Source organism: Mesocricetus auratus, unplaced genomic scaffold, assembly GCF_017639785.1.
Source record: "Mesocricetus auratus isolate SY011 unplaced genomic scaffold, BCM_Maur_2.0 Super-Scaffold_100010, whole genome shotgun sequence".
Classification (NCBI taxonomy): Eukaryota; Metazoa; Chordata; class Mammalia; order Rodentia; family Cricetidae; genus Mesocricetus; species Mesocricetus auratus.
In genome coordinates, this window is record NW_024429194.1 from 52,222,950 (window position 1) to 52,241,045 (window position 18,096).

At 37.8% G+C, this 18,096-nt stretch overlaps 1 protein-coding gene across 2 annotated transcripts in view; it reads left to right on the forward strand.

Annotated features, from left to right (window-relative positions):
• Positions 1–641: 641 nt before the first annotated feature.
• Positions 642–18,096, forward strand: part of Boll (boule homolog, RNA binding protein) — a 92,869-nt gene continuing 75,414 nt past the window's right edge. The window contains exons 1-5 of one of the 2 annotated variants that reach the window (XM_040753600.1): positions 642–773; positions 4,057–4,200; positions 6,825–6,916; positions 11,086–11,140; positions 13,067–13,142. In XM_040753600.1, the coding sequence (XP_040609534.1) occupies positions 753–773; positions 4,057–4,200; positions 6,825–6,916; positions 11,086–11,140; positions 13,067–13,142 (388 nt within the window). In that variant the 5' untranslated portion in view covers positions 642–752. The remainder of the gene's footprint in view (positions 774–4,056; positions 4,201–6,824; positions 6,917–11,085; positions 11,141–13,066; positions 13,143–18,096) is intronic. The other variant, XM_021233484.2, reaches the window with a different exon arrangement.

Consider the following 18,096-nt stretch of genomic DNA (forward strand, 5'->3'; position numbering starts at 1 on the left):
GGGATCTGTAGGTAATACTAAATTTTCTGCCCATTTTTTTTCTGCTTACTAATAGTTACTTTTGAAGGCTGCATCTGTGTAGCCCTTAACTATCCTGGAACACTTGTTTTGTAGACCAGGCTGGTCTCTAACTCACAGAGATCCCCCTGCCTCTGCCTCCCGAGTGCTGGGATTAAAGGTATTAACCAAACTCCCGGTCCCTCCTGTTCTCAGCTACCCTACAAGTGACCTGGACTGCACTGCCCTGTCGGACCTGACAGGGGACAGTGACAGTCACTGCGGGGAGGGAGTGTGATTTGCACGTGGAAACTGTCTTCAGAAGTCCCCATGGGCCGTGCTGGAATTGAGGACCCAGATCGGCTTTCCAGCGCTTGGACAGCTACAGTGTGTGGCTCACAGCTCTCAGCTGGCTACAGTGCATCCTACAGGGTCCTCGCTGTGTGCGCAGTCCCAGGCTGTCCTCCCGCGCTGCCCCTCGAAGTACGCGAAAGTCACATGCTGTCCCACGTGGTCCCACGCCGCCCCTCGCAGTACGCACAGTCACACGCCGAGCGTCCCCGGGGCCTGCGCACAGCGCCTCCTCCATATAGCCCCCCCCCAGCTTGCCCCGCCGCGCTGCTGCAGTCCCCGCCGCTGCCGCCAGGGGGAGCGAGTCCCCGACGACGGGAGCCGCGTTGGCTCGCTTCCTCAGAACGCGCCTTCCAATTTGAAGCTGCGGCGCCTCCTGCCTCTCTGAAGAGTGGAGGGGAAAGATGGAGACCGAGTCACGGGCGGTGAGTGCTGGGTGTGGGCCCCGCGCGGCGCGGCCTCCGAGGGTTGGAAGGGTGTGCTTCGGGGCCGAAAACGCTCGCTGTTCGGTTGGGGAGGAAGGTGGTGCGGTCCCCGTCGGTCGGGTGTGTGAGAAGGGGCGGCTCATGCGGGCGGGTGGGCGGCGCGGGAAAACGGCCGGAGACGGCGGGCAGGCTCTGCCCCCCCCTTGCTCAACCAGCGAGCGGCAGCCCCGAAACGCTTTCCCACCCAAACTGGGGCACCCTCGACGCTCGCCCTTCCGGAGACGCATGGCCGTCGCCCGCGGCCACCAGGCGAGTGGCCGTCGACACTCCGCCCCCGGGGAGGCCTGAGCTCGGGAAGGCCGGAGCTACGCGCGCAGCCAGGCAGGCCTGGGCCAGGCCCGGGGCCTACGGGCCCCAGCGCCGCCTGGTAACGTGCCGCCGCGCCCCGCCCCGTGCCGGCCGACAGCCAATCAGCGGGCGCCAACGCAGCCGCGGCCCGCTGCTGCGCACGAGGCGGCTGGCGCGCGGTCGGTGCCGTTGAGGGTTCCCGCCACCGCTGCTGGCGGGTTTGCCTGGCAAAATTTCTCGCTGGCTCGCCTTCTTTTCCCTCCCGCACTTTGGTGGGGAGGGGGGGGATCCTCGCGTCGGTGCCTCGGTTCACGATGACCCGAGAGAACCCGACGAAGTTGTCACTTCGGCCATTTCCCCCATCGCCTCCGCCTGCTGGCCTCAGAGGGGAAGGAGCACCGAGGCGGTGACTGCGACGGTTAGCCCACCTCTTCCTCTTGGCCTCGCAAACACGGGTTCTCGTTAAGTTCTAGAGAAAGGAGGCCGTGAGGCCATGTTACTTTGGAAATTGTCCTCCTAAGCTTCTTAGTAGCCAAGCTTTACTACCAGGCGGAGGGCCCATGCTAACAACCGGGGAGCGGGCCCCTACCGCCATGCCATGCTTTCAAACGGTTGGCAATTAGAGGTTCCCCGTGTTAGAGCCAGTGCTAATCTCTAAGGAACGTAGACACTACCTCTATCCAAGACTTGTGGCTGCGAACAATACAGGGTGTTCTAGAATATTACTGGTACTTCGGGCCTTATCCAGATATTCAGCACATGCTAAGCAGATTTCTCCTGGAACAAATATCTGTTTGTTCATACATCCAACAAATACTCGTTGAACACTTGCTATGTCATGTCACTGGTTTACACATTGCAGTGTTTAATATATATATAGGCGAACTTCCTGCTCTCATGAATATTGTAGCATAGTGCAAAGTGGCAGGTAGATATATATTATATTAGAAGGTGAAAAATAATAAAGAAAAAAGTAAGCAGTTGACATCCACAACAGAATAGGAGCCTTTAAAACAAGGGAATGAAGCAAATTGGTTGTTTAAAAAACTATTTTTCCCCCGGTGAGTAGGCTGAAGTCTCTTCATTGGGACTGTTTTCATCCACCTCTCACAGGAAAATTGATGGAGTTTGTCTTCTTATTTAAATGTGAGGACAGACTATCGATAGAACTCCTTTGTTTTTAGAGAATTTTCTGAAGACATTTTTATTACCATTTAACAAGTTCTGAGCTATAAATAAATGGGCAAAGAGACAAGGTTGTATCTATTGAAGCTAGAAGACTTTCTCTGGTAGTACAATATTTTCTAGAATGTCATTGGTACTGTTTACAGTTAGATTTCCTTTGTTGAAACAGAAATAACTATTCTATTAGTATTACATATTACTATCCATCTTTCCATTTTCTATCATGCCATGTATTATGTTACTTTGTGCTATGATATAATATTTATGAGGACAGGGGATTTGTCTTTTTTATTTTAACCATAAGAACATCTAAGATAGTGGTTTTGTTGGTCAATAAAATGAAAAAGGACAAATATAGAAAAGAACAACTCTACGATCTAAAATAAAACTTCATTGTGATGTGTCTCAATGAATTATGAACTTTAGTATTTTTGAAGTAGTATGATAGACTTTTTCAAAAGTCTATTTAGTCTTCCCAGAAAGAAATAATAGTTTTTTAATGTGTTTCTTGATTTTTTCGTCATACTAGTCTATTTGGTTGTCATTATGCAAAATCTTATACATTGATATTGATAAGCCTTCCAATTTAGAAATATGAACATAATGGATATATACTGAGCTCAATTCTTTATCATGTAAATGTATAGTTAAGTGTTTAGATCTGTAATGTTTAGGTATGTAAATTTTTCAATGATTAAACCTGACTGGCCTAGAACTGTGCAAACCAGGCTAGCCTTGGATCACAGAAATCTACCTGCTTCTGCCTCCCCCACTTCACCCATCAATGTGTAATTTTCTTAAGAACCAGCCTAGTTTCCAAAAAGATACATGCATTTAAAATTTTGACTTTCAGACTAAAATTATGCAAATTTATTAACTTGCCAGTACTCTTTAGCCAAAGACTACCAAGAACACATCTGTAATTGAGTTGTGTCTGTGAAGTCATTGGAACTAGGAAGAAAGTACACCGTGGGTCCTCTCGGGTGTTAAGAACTTGATTTAGACAATATAGGCTTGAGACTTTTAGACAGGATTTCAGGGAAAAGGGCTTTACCTGGAGTGCATTGTATAAATTATTACTTAAGTAAATTTGATAAAGGAGATGCAGTTGTAATTCTCATAGCTTCGACAGTGTTTTTCTTTTTATCAGTATTCAGGAATGATTAAAGAATGCTTCTTTTTCTTTTGGTCCATTGTAATTTTAGTGACTTTGTCCGGTGTTGATCTTCTTTAACAAGAGAACAGCACTGCTGAGTGCCAGGCCAGTTTTTCACTGCTGGACAAAATGGCTGGGGCAGAGCATCTTCTCTGTCTCTGTCTGTCTGTCTCTGTCTCTCTCTCTCCCCTCCTCTCTCTCTGACTTCTTTATGAATTCAGTGCTTTTTGCTTTGTAGATCAGGCTGGCCATGAACTCACAGAGATCCTCCTGCCTCTGCCTCCCAAGTGCTGGGATTAAAAGCATGCATCATCACAGCCTACATATTTAGTGTTCTTCCTTAACAAATCGCATGCCTCATAATTATTGTAAGTATATTTTAGCAGTACATTTAATAGTAAGCACTTCTCCAGAGTGAAGCACTTCATTTACTTTTTATTTCCCCCAAAAGCTATGAACTCTAATTTTAGTCTTTGTAATTTTGGAATAAAATTCAAGTCTAGTATATGACATTTTGCCTAAATAACTGTTTTGATGGCCCTGCATTAAAACTCATGCCCAGTGCTCAGTGTTTTAAATGACTTTATTTTACAGCAAACAACAAATCAGACACAAACAGATTCATTATCTCCATCCCCTAATCCTGTGTCACCTGTGCCTTTGAATAACCCGACAAGTGCCCCACGATACGGAACCGTGATCCCTAACCGCATTTTCGTAGGAGGAATTGACTTTAAGGTAACTATTTGTGGGTGCAACAAGGTGGGGGGAAAGGAAAGGTGTTTTGTTTTTGTTTACAATTGAATACTTCATTTGACTATAAAAATACATTTGCATTGGCTAATAGGCTTCACATTGTCTTGGTCTAACTACAAATAACCGGTTTAACAATAGTGGTTTAATTTACATGTGTGTACTTGTCCAGTCTTGCACACAAGGAAATTGAGGCTTCCTTCATTGCTGTATGCCCCTTGTCACATATTGTTGGAAATCTACCTTTTCCTCTTTCTTCTTTTTAAGTAATCTGCTTTTCTCACTCATTGCTTAATATTCTTGATTTTTCAGTTATACTTTCTTACATGATGCTCCAGTTACCTAGATAATTATTTCAATTTTCAAATGAAAACTTAAAGATTTTAGTCTTGTAAAACTATATATAGCTGGGCGGTGGTGGCGCACACCTTTAATCCCAGCACTCGGGAGACAGAGGCAGGTGGATCTCTGTGAGTTCGAGGCTGGGCTGGACCGACAGCCTCCAAAACAATACAGAGAAACCCTGTCTCGTAAAAACCAAAAAAACTATATATATACATACATATATATATATGAAATTTTATAAGATTTATTTATTTTACATATATGGTGCTCTGTCTGCATATACACCTACATGCCAGAAGAGGGCATCAGATTCCATTATAGATGGTTGTGAACCACCATGTGGTTACTGGAATTGAACTCAGGACCAGTGTTCTTAATCTCTGAGCCATCTCTCTAGCCCAAAACCCTGTATCTTTTTCCTAACTTTGATTTGGCATTTTTAAGCCATGTCCTAGTCTTCAGTTTATTACAAATCGCTTTCTTTGATAGCATTTGTGATCTGATCATTTAAAAGGCCTTGTGGTCCAGATAGAGAATCTGTACAAAAAGTGTGCTTAATCAGCTCATCAGCCATTTCTCTCTTTCAGAACAGCATGGTTGAAATGATTTTCAGTAATCCTGTATATGAAGTAATGATAGATATGTAAATGAAAGGTATAATCACATACCCTTACTTGAGCCAAGGATATAACTTGGTGGTAGAGGTTTACCTAGCTTGTAAAGTCACTAAGTTCAGTGCTTACAATCGTTTCTTAAGTTTACATATTAGAAGTTATAAGGATAGATGCCTTTTATAATAAAAGGTGCCATTATGTGTGATTTTTTTGACACCTACCTTATTTTCATGTACTCTATCACAATTTAGGAAAAAGTACTTTTTCTTTTACTTAAGAAAAATGTTATGCTTAGTGTACTTGTCAAAATAATGATTCTTAATATGTGATTGTTTCACTATAAATAAATATGCTTTATAAAATTACTTATCTTTCGAAAGATTTTCTGTACCTATGGAAAATATGGGTATTCGTGCTTAAAGTTCATTTATATTAAACATCTTAGTGAACTTTTAAAATAACTTCAATAAATCCAGACATTTTCCTCTAAGTCACTAAAACATATCAAGGACAGTATGAATCTTAGTGATCATTGTTTCTATGCAGCCACAGTTGTAACAGAATTCTTTCTCTTGAAACATATCTTCAAAAACCACAAAATAATTTCCTGTAGTAGCCAACAGGGTCAGACTTTTACGACTTTTACGGACTGTCCCTCTGCAGGTTCAGTCATTCCCCTTACTCTATAAGTTAGTGACTGAGTTAGTGACTAAGGAAGAGGGACACTACCAGAGAGTAGTGTTCTCATTCTATCATTGATTCCAGTTTTAGAAATTAGTTGCTAAAATAAAAATAATTCACTTATTCTTAGATTAGTGTTTGTCATTGTACAATTTAACAGGCTTAATGTTATCATCTAAAATAACAAATCACGTACTTAAGTAAATGAGGTAACAGTTGAACTCCAAACAAGTGACTGCTCTAAGACATCTTTTGGTTCTTCAGGTAAACTTAAAGTTACCCTTACAAGCAAGAGGTTGCGACTGAACCCAAAAATAATTGCAATGAATTCACCATAAATACTCTGGGAATAGCTCTTTGTTGTCTTATCTATTTCAGTAAAAGCAGATATTCCCAAACCATCTGTGTATACATCTTGAACATTGTATCTATTATACTAATTTTATTGTACCATCATAATGTCTGTAGTTATATAAAATGTGTGTTGAGTACAGATAAAATATCTTATAATTTAAAATGTTATAGTCACTTTGTAACTTGTTCTGGAAAATACAAATATTGGGGAAATACATTCCTTTCCTAAGGCATATGTTGATTACCATAAAATGACTGGATTAGGCTATTGTGACCTAGTTTCACTGCTGCAATTGCTGCCCTCCCCAAATACTAGAGCCAGTAGTAATGCAGCCTAACTATGGTATACGTAAGACAAGTTAGCATTCTTAAAAGTCACTAGAAGATTCCATTACATAGTTAGCAATCTTTGCAGTTTTAAAATAATTCAGTTTAAAATAGCTATCTATGTGAATCAGAGTACATAGATTTTATTAGCAATGGTTTTGCCTATTCTTTAATAAGAAGTACTCTTTAACTTGTTTTCTGTATTTTTATGTCTCCACAACAAGCATTGGAGTTGTTGCATCTTTTACTGATTAAAATATTTCTTAATATTTCTTTTTATTTCATTAGACAAATGAAAATGATTTAAGAAAATTTTTTTCCCAGTATGGGTCTGTGAAAGAAGTGAAGATTGTTAATGACAGAGCTGGAGTATCCAAAGGGTGAGTATCATTGAACAGAATATATGGAATAATGAATTGTATTTTGTTGGGTTAGGTTTGTATTAATATACTTAGTCTCCATTTTCTTAGTAGAGAATTTTATGTCCTCTGTGTATGTGTGTGTGTTTGTGTGTGTTTGTGTTTTATTGGGGTAAAGAAGAACTCTATAATATTTCTTAATCTGAAAACTTACTTTTTCATGTAACAAGGGGTCATTAACTATAATATGACCAAAAAATGTTGAAGGGTAAATTGTATAGTGGCTAAAGACGCAGAAGCTGAAAGAACAGATACTTCTGAAACTATATTCTTGTTTAAAGTATAAGAGAGTTTATTTGAAAATTGCTGACCTGAAAGAAGGTTTGTGGTTCAGAATCTAGTTAAGGAACAAATGAAAAGTGCCACTCTAATAAGAATGATAAATTGTCAAATCAAAAACTGTGGTAATTTGATAGACAATGGCACCCATAGGCTCATACATTTGAATACTTGGTCACAGGTAGTAGTTGAAAGGATTCAGAGGGGTGGCTCAGTGTCTCTCTCTTCCAGATGTCAAACTCTCAGCTCCTTCTCTGTGTGCCACCAGTGGACTAAACCTCTGAATCTGTAAGCCAGACCCAGTTAAACCCTTTCCTTTATAAAAGTTGCCATGGTTGTGGTGTCTTTTCACAGCCATAGGACAATAACTAAAACAAGAATGAACATTGAAATTAGTAGACTATGTCCTGTAATGTACAGAGCTGTTTCGTGATTTCTCTGTGTACAAAACCCAAAAATTTCTGAGAGGGAAAATGTAGTTTGCATAGTGCATTCACATAAGGAGTTTTGTTGCAAAGTCAAAAGAAAATAGATAAGGCAATGGAGGTGAGCAAAGTATTGTGCTCGTTTTCTTCAAATAGAGAAATATATTTACAGGATTAATAGAAAGAACTAATAAGATAGAAAACGGTATCAATGAGAAATGACATGGAAGAATGACAGGGACTACTGTGGAAGATAGCGTTTTCACTGAAACACTGTTTTTAACAAAAAAACTTCCTGAGACTGCCAAGTAATATTAAGATGAGTTGATATTATATCTTTCTCATTTGTCTAAAAAAATTTACATTATTTTGATGATACATTTGTCATCAAAAAGCATGGAAAGTCAGATGTAATCCAATAAATATCCTGGAGATTGAGGCAGGAGACTTGCAAATTAGAGCTCAGCATGGGTTACCCTCTTCAACCAAAAAAAAGGGGGGTGGGGGCAAGCTATTGCTTAACTTCCTCAAGGCCCTAAACTCATCCCTGGAACCACAGAAAATAATGAGGAAAGAGATGAAGAAAAACAGGTGAGATACTAAGAAGATACTAAGATTTTAGTCTTGTAAAACTATATATAGCCGGGCGGTGGTGGCACACACCTTTAATCCCAGCACTCGGGAGACAGAGGCAGGTGGATCTCTGTGAGTTCGAGGCCGGGCTGGACCGACAGCCTCCAAAACAATACAGAGAAACCCTGTCTTGTAAAAACCAAAAAAAAAAAAAAGAAAGAAAGAAAATGTATGTATGCAACCATAAGAAGAATGAAGCCATGTTATTTGCAGGAAATTTGATACAACTGGTGATGTGTTAATCAAATTAAATAAGTAGAAAAATACTATATACTTTCATGTCTGGGCCCTAGACTTTATAGATACATAAAATAAGCACCCTGGTACTAGCACAAAAACAGATACAAAGACCAAAAGTATAGACCCAGAAATAAGCCACCTGATTTTCAACAAACATCCCAAAAACATACACTGAAGAAAAGGCAAATGGTCCTGGAAAAACAAGGTATTTACATACATAAAAATGAGCCTAGATAATCTCTCACTCTATACAAAAATCAGTTCAAAATGGATAGAGGCCCTTAATGTAAGACTTGAAACTATTAAATGAAAATATAGGAAAGACTACTTCAAGATATAGTCATAAGCCAGAATTTTGTGTAAAGGACTCCAATTGAGCTTTACCCATGAAAGTGGGAAGGGAACCAGAGGGGGGAAAAAGAGGAGGAAATGAGAGGATAATGGAGTATAAAAATAATATTGAATGCTTGCCCTCATGAAAAATACAAATATGTGTATGACTATGCATACATGTGTGACCATACATGCATACATCAGAAGGAAGACTGTTTAAGGAGTGGAATAGAAGAGAGGAGTGAGACGCACAAGAAAGGGAAGTCAATATAACCAAAGGATACTAAATACAGTTTATGAAAATCTCACAATGAGCTGGGCACACACCCATTGTGGAATATTATTTTAAGATGCCTTACATTTATTTGTGCTGTGAAATATTTGTTGCAAAGATTTGTTGCCTTCTTGTATGTTTTTCTGTGAAACTGTGTTACTTTGTCTTAAACACCTGATTGGTCTAATAAAGAGCTGAACAGCCAATAGCTATACAGGAGAAAGGATAGGCAGGATTTGAAGGCAGAGAAAATAAATAAGAGCAGAGATCTGGTGGGGGGGGATCAAGTGAAAGTGGACTCCAGGAGCCATCCACCCAGTTACACAGCCAGCCACACAGTAAGAAGGAAGGAAAGACATATAGAATAGACAAAGATAAAGCCCAGGGGCAAAAGATAGATGGGATAATTTAAGAAAAACTGACAAGAAACAAGCCAAGCTAAGGCCAAGCATTCATAAGTAAAGGTAAATCTCTGTGTGTATTTATTTGGGAGCTGAGTGGCAGGCCCACCAAAGAGTTAAAAAAAAAACCATACCTTTAATCCCAGCACTCGAGAGAAGCAGAGGCAGATGAAGCTCAATGAGTTTGAGACAGCTTGGTCTACAAATCAAGTTTCAGTCCAACTAGAGAATCCCTGATTTGAAAAAACAAAAAGAAGAGAATGTCACAGTGAAACCTATTATGTTTAAAAATCAATTAAGACACCAAAAATAGTTGAGTAAAGGCATTTCAGAAAAAAAATCATACACGTAAACAAGTTGTATTCTATCCTATGTTTTCCCATTGGGTGGTGTGTTATACTAAAAATTAGTGTAAAATATTCAATGTTTGGACAAACAGATAAGAGAATTTCATTCTTGAAAAAAAAGTTACTTTGATATTAGTGATGTAGCCAGGTAATAGAGCACTATGTAGAATGAATGAGGACCTTCCTTCACCAGCACAAAAATGAACATTAAACAACAAGGAATACTATTATACATTAATTACCAGTAGTAAAATGGTAATCATGTTGTTTGGCATTATTTGATATCTAAACAAGACACATACATGTTAACTATATATTTTATTTTTCCTATAGTTTAGCCTTTTGGGCATGTCATATATAATTCATGAATAATTTTTTTCTTTTCCTTTTCTTTTTAACCTTAGAAAATAGTTTTTGCCATTTATCCCAGTCTGATCTGGAATTCAGAATTCTTTTGCCTCTGCTTCCTCCTTGCTGTGGTTATTTGCATGTAAAGATCAAGTACAAAAATAAAAAATTAGGTTGTATTTGTATTGCTATTTGGGAAATATACTAGTAGTATATTATATTGCTAGTTTATGTGTAACAATAATATTTAAATGATGGATTTGTAAAGACTTATACAAATACAAGAAATTTTGTATTGAAACTTTTATTATTGACATTGTTCTACTCTGTTCCATCTAAGGCAAACATGTTTTATAAGTTTTTTGGTTGGCTGGTTGATTGGTTGGTTGGGTTTTTATTTGTTTGTTTTTTAAGGATATTACAGGGCTAAAAATGTATTCAGTAGTGAAGCACTTGCCTTATATGCACAAAACCTTGGGTTTCATCCATACCTGGAGGAGGGGGAAAAAAAGGAAAGAAACCAAACATGATTGTCTTGTTCTGAAATGTTACATCCCTGTCTTGAAGCCAGAATGTAAAAACATTACAATACTAAAACTGAAGATTCCTGAGTTCTTTATTCTCTAGTCCCTGTCACTTTGAAAAGCAAGGATGACAGACAGTATTAATCTATGGTTCCCATGCTGATGCAGCATACAATGGCAATACTTAAAAAGTAAAAATGTTAATATAGGTTTAGACATATAGTTCAGTTGCTTTAAAAAATTTGCTAGGTTCAATACTCAGAACTGGAAAATAAGAGTTAATGTAACAGTCTATGAAAGTGTTAATAATTTATGCATTTTTTTAGGTATGGTTTCATCACTTTTGAAACTCAAGAAGATGCCCAAAAAATCTTACAAGAGGTAAGTTCTTTCAGTGTATTAACTTTTCTTTTGGAATTTCTTTCTTTGAAATTAATCACAAGCCAGTGATCTACACACACACACACACACACACACACACACACACACACACACACCTGTGTGTTTGTATTTAGATTGCCATTGGCCTCTAAGAAGCAGTCTAAATAACAATACATTCCAAGTCATGACATGAGGATGATTGTTAAGTTACAATGTATTTTATTTTATTTGCTTAAACTAGTGATTTAAGAACATATCTCTGTGATGTGTAAATGGTTTTTGTAATTCTTTAGAAACATTACAAATGTAGATCACTAGAATAAAATTACCTGATATTATTTCCTTCCTATGAAAAACTACATAAACCAGTAACATGCTTTAGCAAGATGTCTATAACCTGTAGTTCATTTTGGTATCTTTTAACTTATGGCAAGTATAACATATAACCTTTTTTAAAAAGGTAGTTTAATTATGTATTATTAAGATCAAACACAGTCAGTTCATATCCATAATAGTTTTATTCTGTAAAGTTAACATAAAACTGAATTAGTGAATAGTGAACTTCTGTTGTTCCTAGTTGAAATACAAGATAAGAGTCCAAAAACCCTCTAGTAAGAATATTGCCACCAGTAAATCAGCATATAACCTGGTTTCATGTGTTCCTCTTTAAAGAAATTGTGTTAGCAAAACTTTTTATTGCTTGTCACAAAGATCTGAGAGAGACTGCTTAAAAGATGGAACGATTATTTCAGCTCATGGTTTCACAGGTCTCAGCTCAAAGCTTACTGGTTCTGTTGCTGTGGGCCTTAGGCAAGCTAGGACATTATGACTGTGAATAGCCAGGAAACAGAGACTGACTGAGGAAGAGATCTAGGATGCGCTATAATTCTCAATAATATGCATACCATGACTTGCTGCCTCCAACTAAACCTTACCCTTAGAAGTTCCCTCATCTCCCAATAATGCTCTCAGATTATTAACCCAGAAGTATTCTGTTAAATCCAATCCCTTATCATCTGATCACCTTCTATGAGTGTATCTATCAGCTGAGACAAAGAATTCAACACATGAACTACTTTGAGAAGAGGTGGACACTTCATATCCAAACCATAATAAACAATATAACAATTGTTAATCACTGACATTGGATTCGTGGCTAATAGGACTATAATATATGAATTAAACATGGCAATACATTTTCTCCATAAAATATATGACAACCTTCTTGTGCTTAGGAATATTAGCTAATATTTCAGCACCTGCGAGGCATTTTAATTTTTAAAAAATAGCACATAATGTACAAAACATACCTAAAAAGGACATTTGGTTATAATATGATGGCTAGACCAAGAAAAAAATATCACTTTGATCTTACCTGGGTTCTTTTGTATTGGACTATTCACATTTTCTGTACATGTCCACAAATAACCTTGAAATTACTATAAATAGTGATTGGAAATTGCAAATAAACTTTAGAGAATACCTGAGTTGCAAATACATAATCAGTAACTAATGATGATGATTACTGCTTCACCTAAACTCATAGCAGTAGAACCAAGATAATGACAGTTACTTGAATCCAGACCACCTTTTGAGACTGGAGATGTAACTCATTAGGTAGCATAGTTATTCCCAATACTACATAAACTGGGCAATGAGGCATGTGCCTGTAATCGCAGCACTTAAGAGGTATAAGCAAAAGGATCAGAAATTCAAAGTTGTCTGATAATATATTAGATTTTAGCACAGCCTGGGATTCATGAGACCTTGAATTTTAAAAAAGAAGAAGAAAACTGTCGCACAATGTCTGCTAGTTTCATACTGGTTTTTCTTCACTGATCTTATAAATCATAGTGTCAGAGTTTACAAATCATGGTGTCAAATGATTTTATAAATCATGGTGATGGACTTTTTCCTTTATTTTAGGCTGAAAAACTTAATTATAAGGATAAGAAACTGAACATTGGTCCAGCAATAAGAAAACAACAAGTAGGGATTCCTCGTATGTATTGAGAACTAATGTACTTTTTTAAATATTTTACATGGTCCTTTTATGAAATATTAGACTATTGTACATCTTTTATTAAAATATCCTGTTTCCTTATGTAATAATTACTAGCAAAGTTGGTAGTCATATAATTATTTTTAACAAATTAAAATATCTTAGTTTGAGGTATAGAGGAAATATACATGAACAATATTAAGTGTATTCTGTATAACTACAGCTTAAAGGAAAATAACTACTTTCAATTAGCACAAAAAGTACTGTGCTTCATAGTAGAATTTTCTTTTTATTGAAAATTCACACAGTATATTCTGATCATGATTTACTTTCCCCTAGATCCTCCCCAGCCAACCAACACCACGGTTTTCCTTTACATGCAGTTGTCAACTACAGATAGCTTCTTGGCTAGGGATGGGAGCTCATGTCCACTTCCTCAATGCTGGGACCCCCCCATCTGACTTGAACGTATGCAGCCCTATGCATACCATTGTCTCTGTGAACTCATATGTGGGTCATTCCTGTTGTGTCTAACACTGTGTTCCAGGTGTCAATTCATCCCACTTGACTCTTTGAATCTTTCACCTCTCCTTCATACCTCCCTGAGCCCTGATAGCAGGGGACAAAGAGTTGATGATGACATCCCAATTGAGATGTTCCAAAAGTGTTTCCAAAGTCTGTCACTCTCTATACATTGACCTGTTGTGGGTCTCCATGTTAGTTCCCATCTCCTGTAGGAGGAATGATCACCTTCTCTGATGATGACTGAGCAAGGCACTGCCCTATAGGTATAGGAGAAGGTAATTAAGAGTCAGTTTATTGCTGTGCTCCTTCAGCAGAACAATAGTAGTTGGTTTTTCCCTGGGTCTGTGGCCTATTTAGACCCCAGCAGTGTCAGGCATGGATTCCATCACGTGAATGGGCCTTAAATCCAGTCAGATAGTAGTTGGTTGCTCTTGCATCTGTGCCACTATTGCACCAGTGTATCATGCAGGCAGTTAACTGTTGGAAATTGCAGAGTTTGTAGATGGATTAACATGCAGAGTACTTTCCAGTACCGCAAACACTAGTCAATAGGGGTGAAGGCTCTGCTTGAGCATCAGCTCAACTTTTCAGTGTTCAATAAGATATTTAAATGTTGTATTCAACAATAGGACCTCACCATAAATTTGTGGAAAGCAACCAATAGTCTTGGCAATAGTTGTTTGGGAGTTTCCATTGGGGCCCCTTCAGTCAACAACTCAGTTATATGTAACCCATTCCTGGGCCTGCAGGTTTTACTTAGAGGCTAGAGATCTCTAGTTGGCGAATAATCATCCCCCCATATTATTTGCCGACTTCATTTAGATTTTTTTGCATAAATGTATATTTTAAGAAGCTTCTACCATAGCACACCTTCATATAACCCCTCAAATGGCCCCTAATATTACTTCTTCTTTCCCTATTCTTCCCTCCCCCTCTTCTTTTAATCTTCCCGTTTCAATCTCTCCCCATACTCCCATTTCTCCATATCTATATATTCTATCTTTTAGGGAATTTCTCTCTCTCCCTTCATCCCTTACTGTAAACCTAAGTTCCATGATTATATACATTGTAGCATGCCTTTTAAAGTTTTAAAAGCTAAAATTAACATGCAAGAGAATACATACTGTGTCCTTTTGTGTTTGGGTTACCTCAGGATGATTTTTTTCTAGCTCCATTTACCTGCAAATTTCATGATTTTTTAAAATATTCCATTGTGTAATTATACCACATTTTCTGTATTCATTCATCTGTTGGTGGACAACTAGGCTGTTTCCAATGTGTGGCTATTATGAATAGAAAGTCAATGAACATGGATGAGCAAGTGTTTTTTGTAATAGGATATAGAGTCCTTTGAATATATGACCAAGAATGGTAAAACTGGATCTTGAGATGGATCTATTCCCAGCTTCCTGAGGAATCACCACACTGATTTCTTGTACAAGTTTGCACTCCCACTAGCAATGGATGACTATTCCCCTTACTCCACATCCTCACAGCATGAGCTGTCATTTATTTATCTTAGCCATTGGCTATAAAATGAAATCTCAAAGTCATTTTGGTTTGCATTTTTCTGATGACTAAAGATATTAAATATTTTTAAGTGTTTCTCCGTCATTTGAAATTCCTCTATGAGTGCTCTTTAGTTCTGTACCCCATATTTTGTTGGGTGTTTCCTTGGTGTTCAGTTTTTTTATTGTTGTTGTTGTTCTTTATGAACCTTAGATTTTAACCCTGTTATGTCAGTGGTTCTTAATCTGTGAATGACTTTCTCACAGGTGTCATATTAGATATTCTGCATATCATATTTATATTGTAATTCACAACAGTAGCAAAATTACAGCTATTTTATGGTTGGGGGTCACCATAATATGAGGAATGGTATTAAAGGGCCCAGTATTAGGAAGATTGAGAACCCCTGCTCTACATGATAGCTTTTGCAAACATAATTTGTGTTGTGGATCCTCCTCTAAACCCTGTTTCTCCCATATCTCCCTGCCTTCTATCCATCCTTCCACCCCAAGTAGCTTCTTATCTATTGTCGTATCATGGGGTTCCTGTTCCTCAACTCTCAGCACTTCATTTTCCCTTCTCACAGACCTCTTTCTGTTTATATGACTTGCTCACACACACACACACACACACACACACCTCTAAACATTTAAAGCTGGAATAAGCATATGAAAGAAGACAGCTGTTACTTGTCTTTCTGAGTCTGGTTTATCTAACTTTGTTGTGGATCTTAATCCATTGTACACTGGAATTCCATATTTTCTTAGTTTATTTACAACCTCCATGGACAATTTGCATTGTTTCTTAGTATGAATTGTTTGAATTAAACTGCCACAGTGAAAACATCACCCTATACCTTGTCTCCAGATATAACACCCCATATTCTAATGTCAGAAGTGTAGGATTAACTTGTCCAAATGGTAGCATTGGACTCCGTTCCAAGACTTCTAGGCTCTAAAGCTATTTTTATTTTCTCTGCAAATAAATAAATACTAAAATTTATTTCTGCAATTATAAGAAAGTCATACCTTGGTTTTTCTCAAATTTCTTTTTTATTTCATTACCAGCTTTCTTTTCCAGCAGTCGTCTACTTGCTTTCATTACTGGGAAACTCTCCTAATGGGTCCTTTTATATGCAGTCTGCTGCTTAATCATTCACAAAACAACCAAAGCAATATTTAAAAATCACACATCACCTTACATCATCTTATTCACCGCTTATTTTTAATTATTCTTTCCCTTTCCTTTTGTGCAAGTGCCAAAAGCCTTCTCAATACCAGACCATGCCATACTTCTCAAGACTCTACATACTACTGTTTCCTTTACCTGGAGTACTCTTGACATCTCGTTCTTTCTTTGAAGCCCAAATTAGATACCATTCTTCACAGATGCTCCATAGAGTAAAGAGGAAGATTAATTTTATGTATTTGTATGTAAAATAATGTAAACATTCAACATAGTACTCTATACTACCTAATATTCTGCTCTATACTGGTTTTTCACATATTCGTTAAAACTTTTATTAAGGACACTAGAGAAATGACTCTGCAGTTAAGAGCACAGCTCTCCCTGAGGACATGAGTTTGATTCTCATCACCCACATCAGATGACTGTAATTCCAGCTCCAGAAAGACCTAATGCCTCTAACCTTCATGGACACTATACTGGTGCACATATCCACACAGAGATATACACATAATTTAAAATTTTTTAAACCTCAAAAGTTATTTATTTAACTAACTAATCATGTAATTGTGTAATGACTATGTTACATATCAGAACCAAAGTTTTTCAACTTTTTGCTTTATACCATTCCTAGCTCAGTGTCATTTTACAATATGCACTAAAAATGTATTGATTTACTTAACAGATGAACTATAAACCTCAAATTGTATATTAAATTTTAACCATATATACTTGCGATAAATGTTCATTGATTTCATCAGATAAATTTCTTTAAATAGATAACTACCAAAGTTAAATCAAAAGGAAATAGAATGTTTAGACAGACCCATAATCCCTAGTAAAATCAAAGCAGTAATTTTAAATCTCCCAACCAAAAACAGACAAGGCCAGGGTCAGATGAATGCAGTGCATAATGCCACCAGACCTTCAAAGAATAACTAACGCCAATAGTCCTTAAATTATTCCACAAAGTAGAAACTGAAGGAACATTTCCCAATTCTTTTTCCAAGGTCACAATTACCCTGATACCTAAACCAACAACAACAAGAAAAAAGATTACAGACAAATATCCCTTGTGAGCATAGATATAAAAAATTTTGAATAAAATACTTGTAAACTGAATTCAGAAACAACATCAAAAAGATCATCCACCATGATAAACGTAGCCTTCATCCCACAGATACAGGATATGTATTCACATGTAACATACATGAGTCAGTAAATACAATCCACCATATAAATAGACTGAAAGACAAAACCACATGATCATCTTATTAGGTACAGAAAGGGCCTTTAACAAAATCCAACATCCACTCATGATACAAAGGCAATTTATAACAAGCCCACAGCCAACATCAACCTAAACAGAGAAACTCAAAAGCACTTCCACCAAAGTTAGGAACAAGACATGGATGTCCACTTTTTCCATACCTTTTCCAGTATAGAAATTGGAGCCTTAGCTAGAGCAATAAGACAACAGAAGGAGATCAAGTAGATATAATTAGGAAATGAAATTTTCAAAGGTGGCTTTAAAATCCACTAAATGTTGAGGACCAGATCACTGTAAAGGCACTTCCCAAAACACAGGTACCTTCCCACAGATGGCCTGGTGCCATAGAGGTAACCCATCACTTAACAATGCTTCCTTAACACCTGCACTCCCTGGTGAGATCTCCTGCCCATCCCATATCAAACGCTCCTGCTGCCTTACTTCTCAGTGTCTCCAGTCTAACAA